Source organism: Diaphorina citri, unplaced genomic scaffold (genome assembly GCF_000475195.1).
Source record: "Diaphorina citri unplaced genomic scaffold, Diaci psyllid genome assembly version 1.1 scaffold1770, whole genome shotgun sequence".
NCBI lineage: Eukaryota > Metazoa > Arthropoda > Insecta > Hemiptera > Psyllidae > Diaphorina > Diaphorina citri.
The window spans coordinates 33858-44273 of NW_007379196.1; the positions used below are offsets into that span (position 1 = coordinate 33858).

A 10416-nucleotide genomic window follows, 5' to 3' on the forward strand; every position below is an offset into this window, starting at 1 on the left:
TGTCAAACTTCTTTAACAAAAACTCAATAATGATGACTTTCCATTCCCTTCAGGTATAGGCATGAACATGCAGAAGGCGATGAAGATCTCAATAGACTACGCCCTGAAAGCATACGTCAACACCAGCTCCAACCTGGACGAGAGTGTTCAACGATTCTTCATTATGAAGCAAGAGTACATGAACCTGATTGACAAGTGGTACCATGGGGTGGTCATTGACCTCCCGAACTATCTAAAGAGCCAGGAGAGGAAGAAAATCAATCTGTCCTTTGACGACGACCAACCAACAGATGAAGAGAGAGCTAAGTTGAATAAACTGAACGAATATGAGAGAGTGGTTGACAAGGAGTTTGCTGAGGTGGGCATCCATTATGGCAAGGCACTGCTGACGACAAGTGGTACCATGGGGTGGTCATTGACCTCCCGAACTATCTGAAGAGCCAGGAGAGGAAGAAAATCAATCTGTCCTTTGACGACGACCAACCAACGGATGAAGAGAGGGCTAAGTTGAATAAACTGAACGAATATGAGAGAGTGGTTGACAAGGAGTTTGCTGAGGTGGGCATCCATTATGGCAAGGCACTGCTGAATAACTATTGTGATTTGGATGATTTGTTTTATAAATACCACAGGGAGAATAACCAGTGCGATATCAAGACTGTGTTTAGTGAGGCTAACACGGCCGAGTTGTTGAAGAAGGAGAAGATTCATGCCGCTGGACTGTTTTAACATAGGTCTGGGGCGGCAGGACATGATGCGCTGGAAACATACAATATTTTCATTGAGAGTGCCTACTATTTATTTATTTCATTTATTGGTTTTTCAGAACAATTCTCTCATCAAATAAATAGCAACAAATGGTATACCCAATACCTATCCGTAAAAGCCGGAGCTTGTGCCACGGATGGGGAGTTCATTAAATATAATTTATAGTTTCAGTTTCATTCTCTGATAGTATGCTCAGGACATGATGCGCTGGAAACACACAATATTTTCATTGAGAGTGCCTACTATTTATTTATTTTATAAGTTTCCATTTATTGGTTTTTCAGAACAATTCTCTCATCAAATAAATAGCAACAAATGGTATACCCATCCGTAAAAGCCGGAGCTTGTGCCACGGATGGGGAGTTCATTAAATATAATTTATAGTTTCAGTTTCATTCTCTGATAGTATGCTCATGTAAATTTTTAATATCATCATTGTAGATATGAAATAATAATGATATCTATGTAATCAATATTATATATTAACAAAAATAAATACAAATCAATATGCTAATGTAAACAATGTGCTTGACTTTCCCGAATTTCATGTTTCCTAGTTTAAAGTATGTTTAGGAAGGTATGTATTTTTTTTTTTTTTTTTTAAATATCACATTGAATACACCAGTTCTCAATGGATCACTGAAGGTCAACACTAAAGGGGGTCAGTTTTCAGGTAAGTTTGTACAAATCCCGAAAAGCTTCGCGGGACACAAAAATTGTCTGGCGGGCCACATGTGGCCGGCGGGCCGCTAGTTGGAAACCCCTGATCTAGCATATAGGTAGGTATTATCCAGTTAAGATCATACAGTATGGACCATGACACCTCAGGACACTACAAGGATAAGTATAATGAGTAGTACAGGTATAAATACAAGGATAATATAAGACTTCGTGATCATCACCACAACTTTACTAGAAAGTTACGAAGTCTCTTGAGCTCAGATTTCGAAAGAAAAACAGCCTTTAGTATGAGGCAACCAGTCGATTCACTATGACAATTATGGTCTGTACTTCTGTACACAGACTGAGTCTGATATCCGGGGAGTAACCCTGATGTATTCTCAGATAATGAAAAAATGGTGTTCAGTATTTTTCTGTGATAAATAAATATTTACAGAAGCTCTCCTATTTTTTCTCCACCAATTTGTTTTTCAGGATGGATCATACAACTGTACTTCTGTACACAGACTGAGTCTGATATCCGGGGAGTAACCCTGATGTATTCTCAGATAATGAAAAAATAGTGTTCAGTATTTTTCTGTGATAAATAAATATTTACAGAAGCTCTCCTATTTTTTCTCCACCAATTTGTTTTTCAGGATGGATCATACAGGTCTGGGGGTGTAAGAGGCAAACCGGGGAACAGTATTCATCTCATCTATGGAATATTGGAGAATTCCTTAAAATGAAAACCTATACAAAGGCGTGCTTACTGGAACCTTGGCCTGGCGCACTGTCTTGAGCTCATGGGCTAACTTGTTTTTAAGCTGAGAGTCTAAGTAAAGCACCATTTTCATAATTAGTTGGTCAGTTGTCTTCACTAGGCTGAATTGCACCCCAAACTAAAAAAAAAAAACAGTGCCGAAAAAGCTTCCGACTTTGCGGAGATTCAAACTCACTCGACTGCGGAGGATTCTCACATTCTCTCTGTTTTACTGCTACCACACTGGGTAACACGAGATATGAGATCATTTGCTGTTGGTGCATTGAAAAGTAAAAGTTGTGAAGTGCAGAGATGTAAATGTGAGTTGGCAGAATGCGCTAGGGTGTCCCTATGCTTCGTCATCTTGAAAGTCAACTTACCTAGAATTTCTCAGTCTCTATAGGTGCTATAAATAGATAGGGAGTCTTAGGTGCCAAGCTATTTATAGAATGGTCTTAGATGCCTAATAGCTATATTTATAGCAGCTATAAAATATAAATACCTAATGACGTACCTAGGATGACGTATCAAATATACGAGACCTTGTTTAGACTGCTGGGGTTAAAAAGGCTTTTTAGTTCTAATATTCGGGCAGGATCATAAAAAAGGTATATTCTATGATTTCTAAGTCTAAGTCTACTCTGTTAATAACTATACATTAGGTATCTAGCTATTTTTTTTAGAAAATCTTACGTTTTATGATCGTAGTAGATATATACTTTACCTCTGGATTATTTCGATCCTAATAATGTACTAGTGTTCTTTTATGTTGTGCATATTGCATACTTAGTTAGCTTTGAAGGCGGTCATACAAAATAAGACGTTTGTCTTCTTCCTTCTTGAAATCCTGAGTATAATGTACTAGTGTTCTTCTATGTTGTGCATATTGCATACTTAGTTAGCTTTGAAGGCGGTCATACAAAATAAGACGTTTGTCTTCTTCCTTCTTGAAATCCTGAGTCTAAGAACAAAAATCATTTTTTTATCCTGTGTCTGTGAGCCTAGTTGGCTTTTAGGCTAGCGCGTAGCCTTGTAAGCGCTAGGTCGCGGATTCGATTCCCGCCCGAGGCGGATTTTATCCCGAACGCGTACCTAAATTTCATTCTCGGACGGCTGTCTTTCTCCTATCTTGTCTTCCTTCTCTCTTCAATTTCGGGCCGATAAGCTTCCTTTGTAAAACCTATTTCTTTCTTCCTCTTTCCTCCCTCCTTGTGTCACTTACATCCCTTCTCTCTGCAATTATTTTCCTCTCTCTCTCTCTCTCTCTCTCTCTCTCTCTCTCTCTCTCTCTCTCTCTAGTTCGGAAATCGAACCGCAAGTTTGACTTGCCTCATAATCAGGTATCTGGGTACTATCTACGTATACATAGGTAAGTTTGCACATTGAGTATTCACAGATTCATCCTAGCATGAGACATCGACATCCTGTAGTCCTTCGAGTTTTCCTAAAAAAGCCTTTCAGCAAGGAAATAAGAACGAGCCCTTTTTTTCTGTTTTCAAAAATAATCATTTTTGTAAGGGTTGATTTTTTGAAGTTTTTTTTTTATTATTATTGTACACTAGTTTTGTTTACATTTAAATAAAAATAATACACAGTCTATATAATACACATTGAATAATTTACACAAAAATTAATGTTATGACACCAAAATGATCATTTTAGAAGTTGGTTTATACATAGGCCATAACTCCAAGTATCATTATCTGGATTGCCTCATAATCAGGTACTACCTACGTATACATAGGTAAGTTTGCACATTGAGTATTCACAGATTCATCCTAGCATGAGACATCGACATCCTGTAGTCCTTCGAGTTTTCTGCCTCATAATCAGGTATCTGGGTACTATGTACATAGGTAAGTTTGCACATTGAGTATTCACAGATTCATCCTAGCCTAGCATGAGACATCGACATCCTGTAGTCCTTCGAGTTTTACCAACAGGACATTGTGATTCTGTACATTATTTCACTGTCAGATCGTGATTTTCATTTTGTGAGTTACGAACAGTGAAAAATAAAATTACACGTTTACCGATACCTACACACGTTTTAAAGAAATTATTTCGTTAGTTCAACTTCAAGAAACTATTTCTTTAGTCGACACCAATCTTTTATTTTGAAGGTAAAATTCGATTTTTTAATAATAATAATGTACTTCAGATTATAAACCTGAGAAATATTTATTAGGTATAAAATACGATAGGGTATTTAAATAAAAATAACTATGGGCAGTTCAACTTCAAGAAACTATTTCTTTAGTCGACACCAATCTTTTATTTTGGAGGCAAAATTCGATTTTTTAATAATAATAATAATAATGTACTTCAGATTATAAACCTGAGGAATATTTATTAGGTATAAAATACGATAGGGTATTTAAATAAAAATAACTAGGTATGGGAAATGCTGTGTTTTTGTAAACTCGGAGTTCAGCGTCACTGGACAGTAGGTAGCCTTTCATCAGACGTGATTCAAAACTAAACCAAATGAAACATGTGACTGAGCTCAGGTGAGTTTGAAAATAGAGGCAACCCTCAAAATAAAGATAAGCACTGGTTATTCAATTGTTAACCCAATAGATATAATATCCATGGTCCAAATTTTCTCGACAGCAGAAAATTTCATATAAGACTCAGTTCCAAAAATTCCATAGAATAGTTTGGTTTGGTGTGAAGGAAAATTTCTTAGGGCACGGATCAGCAGAATAAAAACTTCAATTTGCTTTTTAGATGGATTTATAACGTAGGTAACCGATAGTATAATTTGCCAATTGAAAATAATTTAGAGCACACAAATGACACTAAAGTTTGAGAGTGGTAAAATAATTTTACCCATTACATACATATTAGGTATATTTGGTACCTATATTTGATTTTGAATTATTTTCCTCCTCTTCCTTAAATTAATGTCAAAAAATATTGGACCAGGTCCGAGCCTATTTTTGCAGTCTGATTTCTGAAAGATTGAATTGAATGTTCATTTAGTCATTCAGTCATAATATAGTGTAAAAACCGAGAATATTGTGATGGCAATTGTAGTTTACTTGTAATTTGAAAACTTTTGAGCTTTTGACAAAGAAAAGCGAGATCGGCCATTCGTATAACTACCTTTCAGCATTAAGTGTAGTTCAGACTCAGACATGAAGCTTCATTCTTTCAGAAATCAAACTACAGGGAGACACCCCGTGCTACAGATGTGCCAGGATATGCATCTCCCCTGCTAACTACCCCATCTTTCGGGATTTTTTTAATTTTTTTTTTGGAACGTTGTAGAGCTTAGCGCGTTTTGCAGAGTATGTTCATTGGTACATAGTACATGAATCCCTACCTAACTCAAATTTTATATTTTTGGCACTTAGCACATTATTGATGATCGGTCTTCAGTTCAAGAAATACTGGCTTGTGTAGATGAAGTGGGTGACGTCAAAGAAAACCCTTGACACTGTGTTAACTTTCAGTGGTAAGATCGACCATTCGTATATATAACTACCTTTCAGCATTAAGTGTAGTTCAGACATGAAGCTTCATTCTTTCAGAAATCAAACTACAGGGAGACACACCGTGCTACAGATGTGCCAGGATATGCATCTCCCCTGCTACTACCTTTCACCATTAAGTGTAGTTCAGACATGAAGCTTCATTCTTTCAGAAATCAAACCACAGGGAGACACACCGTGCTACAGATGTGCCAGGATATGCATCTCCCCTGCTGAACTACAGTGACTAGGTTCTCCTTCTACTTCACATGGTATCGCCTCCACTATGACCTGAGTACTAGGGTTCTCCACCACAGTCACCAAATCCTTCTTCTCCTCCATTTTGATAATTGTCTCTGGGCCGGTCGAATTCTCCGAGTTGGAATCCATCATTTTCAGTATCGCCTCTGTATTTTGCTCTGTGTTGGAGTCCATCATTCTCAGGATTGCCTCTGTGTTCTGTTCAGTACGAGGGTCCATCATTTTCAGTATCGCCTCTGTGTTTTGCTCTGTATTGGGGTCCATCATCTTGAGTATTGCCTCTGTGTTGATCACAGAGATGACGTTACCTCTGGAGTCGCTAAGATCACTAGAGTCTCGGCTAAAACTACACAGATTATGTGTAGTTCTTTTGGATCCTTTGGGGATACAATACATATATCATTAAGTACCTATATCTAGCACAGGGGTTTCCAACTTCCATGTGTATGCGGGCCACATGCTACACTGGGAGGTACTTCGCGGGCCACATATAATATGTACATAGAGGAGCATTGTAGGAACCCCCCCCCTCCCTCCCAATTTTTCAGAAACGCAGTCTGATTGAAGTTTGAGCGCCGCAGGCGAAATTTATCAAAAAGTATTCTCCTAATTGTAGCTCAACACTAAAGGGGGTCAGTTTCCAGGTAAGTTTGTACAAATCCCAAAAAGCTTCGCGGGACACAAAAATCGTCTGGCGGGCCACATGTGGCCGGCGGGCCGCTAGTTGGAAACCCCTGATCTAGCATATAGGTAGGTATTATACAGTTAAGATCATTCAGTATGGACCATGACACCTCAGGACACTACAAGGATAAGTATAATGAGTAGTACAGGTATAAGTACAAGGATAATATAAGACTTCGTGATCATCACCACAACTTTACTAGAAAGTTACGAAGTCAGTGGCGAATGTTGATAATAAAGTAGCTGTTAGTATACTGGGCTAACTTGTTTTTAAGCTGAGAGTCTAAGTAAAGCACCATTTTCATAATTAGTTGGTCAGTTGTCTTCACTAGGCTGAATTTCACCCCAAACTAAAAAAAAGTGCCGAAAAAGCTTCCGACTTTGCCGAGATTCAAACTCACTCGACTGCGGAGGTTTCTCACATTCTCTCTGTTTTACTGCTACACCACTGGGTCACACCTCGTATTCTACGAGATATGAGATCATTTTTGCTATTGGTGCATTGAAAAGTAAAAGTTGTGAGGTGAGATGTAAATGTGAGTTGGCAGAATGCGCTAGGGTGTCCCTATGCTTCGTCATCTTGAAAGTCAACTTACCTAGAATTTCTCAGTGTCTAAAGGTGCTATAAATAGATAGGGAGTCTTAGGTGCCAAGCTATTTATAGCAGCTATAAAATATAAATACCTAATGACGTACCTAGGATGACTATCAAATATACGAGACCTTGTTTAGACTGCTGGGGTTAAAGAGGCTTTTTAGTTCTAATATTCGGGCAGGATCATAAAAAAGGTATATTCTATGATTTCTAAGTCTAAGCTATTTTTTTTTTTTTAGAAAATCTTACGTTTTATGATCGTAGTAAATATACAATACGAGTACTTTCATACAATTTTATTTCGATTCCACATATTTATGTGTTTTTGAGATGTTTCTACTTACGTTCTACTGATTTTATTCTAATCTTCTCTACTCATATTATATTCTATTCATATTCTATTCTGTTCTACTCACCGGCATAGGGATGATGAGGTCGCCCATACGAGGGGGGGAGGCGGGGCACAAATCTCCTGTTAGGTTCTCCACTCCCCTCCTCTCCCGTGTTGCTATGGAAAAATATCTCATAAAGAACTTGGAACTATAGGTACCTACATTTATTTGCTCAAAGTTTCCACGATAAGTATCGAACGCTTGTCCGATTTTGATATTTCGAGACGCCTATTCGATAGATACCTATAGGTACCTACCTACATAATTATAAAATATCTGCCAATTGTTAAATTAATATTTGTATCCCATTGGACCTTTTCGTTAAAGACCAAGTTGTTTATTTCATTCCCATCTTCTGCTTCAGGAAAACGGAAGAGGCGTAGCGTAGCCAAGGAAGTCAAGGAACCTGTCGCCAACAAAGAAGAGCAAACCAATCAGATTATCCGCGATATGATTGTAGACGACGAGTATTTGGTGTGAAGGAAAATTTCTTGGGGCACGGATCAGCAGAATAAAAACTTCAATTTGCTTTTTAGATGGATTTATAACGTAACCGATAGTATAATTTGCCAATTGAAAATAATTTAGAGCACACAAATGACACTAAACTTTGAGAGTGGTAAAATAATTTTACCCATTACATATTAGGTATATTTGGTACCTATGTTTGATTTTGAATTATTTTCCTCTTCTTCCTTAAATTAATGTCAAAAAATATTGGACCAGGTCCGAGCCTATTTTTGCAGTCTGATTTCTGAAAGATTGAATGAATGGTCATTTGGTCATTCAGTCATAATACAGTGTAAAAACCGAGAATATTATGATGTGTAAAAACCGAGAATATTATGATGGCAGTTGTAGTTTACTTGTAATTTGAAAACTTTTGAGCTTTTGACAAAGAAAAGCGAAATTATTTATAATATTTATCCGTTCAGGTCACACTCCAGTCTCCAGTCACAGTATGTTTAACAAAGGGTCAATTATGTTTACAGTCAATTAGATCGAAGTGATTGTGATCTGCGGTGTAGTGGGAATCGGGCTTCTTATGCCTGATCTTACCACAGAGAGCTTTCAGTTACCTAATCCAGAGTTCAAGAAATACAAATTACCTAATCCAGAGTTCAAGAAATACAAGGTACCTAATCCAGAGTTCAAGAAATACAAGTTACCTAATCCAGAGTTCAAGAAATACTGGCTTGTGTAGATGAAGTGGGTGACGTCAAAGAAAACCCTTGACACTGTGTTAACTTTCAGTGGTAAGATCGAACTTCAGACAAGGTATCTGGGTTCAATTAAAACCGTCGACAAGAAAAAGTATTAGGTAACTTGTAGGTATTATGTCTCTTCTCGCCGATCTGATGAGGGACATACTACGGGATGGAAAATATCCATTAGGCATGCTACGACACAGAGTGGTAAGAACTTTGTGGACACCTTGTAATGGTCAAGTCACCCAAGCTTTTGTGAAGTTTTGCATAATTTCTATTCTGCAGTCACCACTCATCAGATATAACCCTTATGACCCTTATCTCTCTCTCTCTCCCTCTCTCTCTCATTCTCTCTCACACACTCTCTCACTCTCCCTCTCTCTCATTCTCTCTCTCCCTCTCTCTCTCATTCTCTCTCACACACTCTCTCTCACTCTCCCTCTCTCTCATTCTCTCTCTCCCTCTCTCTCTAATTATCTCTCTCTCTCACACTCTCTCTCTCTCACTCTCTCTCCCTTTTTGTCCACTTAGCTCTACTCAGATGGTATGAAAGTACGTAGAGAAATAGACAGAGGGGGAGAGAGAGGGAGAGAGAGAGAAAGAGAGAGAGAGAGAGGGAGAGTGAGAGAGAGAAAGAAAGAGAGAGAGAGTGAGAGAGAGAGAGAGAGAGGGAGGGAGGGAGATAATTCTCGAGTGAAATAACACACACATTATTCTCGTATTATGGTTAGTATCTGAACATCTCGTACTATTTCGGAGTGCACTCAGCCTCGTGAGGACAACTGAGGAGCTGGTTGAAACACCAACGAAAAAGCATTGGGTTTACCACTGAAAAATCTTGTCTCAAGTTAAATTGCTTGAAGTTATGGAGTAGGTAGATTACAAACCTACCTATAATAATAACATGATATTTTCTAGTAGACATCTCGTACTATTTCGGGGTGCACTCAGCCTCATGAGGACAACTGAGGAGCTGGTTAAAACACCAACGAAAAAGCACTGGGCTTACCACTGGAAAATCTTGTCTCAAGTTAAATTGCTTGAAGTTATGGAGTAGGTAGATTACAAACCTACCTATAATAATAACATGATATTTTCTAGTAAAACACACAAAACAGTTTTATCAGCACAATTCACCCTAAATTAAAATTACAACAATCAGCAACTAAATTAAATTTACAACATACAACAAGACTTAAATAGAACAAAGTCTAACAAAGTAAAGATAAGCACTAGTTATTCAATTTTTAACCCAGTAGATACATATAATATCCATGGTCCAAATTTTCTCGACAGCAGAAAATTTCATATAAGACTCATTTCCAAAATTCCATTGAATAGTTTGGTTTGGTGTGAAGGAAAATTTCTTGGGGCACGGATCAGCAGAATAAAAACTTTAATTTGCTTTTTAGATGGATTTATAACGTAATCGATAGTATAATTTGCCAATTGAAAATAATTTAGAGCACACAAATGACACTAAACATTGAGAGTGGTAAAATAATTTTACCCATTACATATTAGGTATATTTGGTACCTATATTTGATTTTGAATTATTTATTTTTCCTCTTCTTCCTTAAATTAATGTCAAAAAATATTGGACCAGGT

The 10416-nt window shown here is 37.6% G+C and overlaps 2 protein-coding genes across 2 annotated transcripts in view; both read left to right on the plus strand.

Annotated features, from left to right (window-relative positions):
- Positions 1–8079, plus strand: part of LOC103517172 — an 11968-nt gene extending 3889 nt beyond the window's left edge. Inside the window, exon 3 of the mRNA XM_026829371.1 lies at positions 7964–8079. Within this exon, the coding sequence (XP_026685172.1) occupies positions 7964–8079 (116 nt within the window). The remainder of the gene's footprint in view (positions 1–7963) is intronic.
- LOC103517170 lies at positions 33–2181 on the plus strand. Its single transcript, XM_008482190.2, has 3 exons — positions 33–379; positions 580–734; positions 2102–2181. Exons 1-2 carry the CDS (start codon positions 62–64, stop codon positions 727–729), a joined length of 468 nt encoding a protein of 155 aa, XP_008480412.1. The 5' UTR covers positions 33–61; the 3' UTR covers positions 730–734; positions 2102–2181.
- Positions 8080–10416: the final 2337 nt, after the last annotated feature.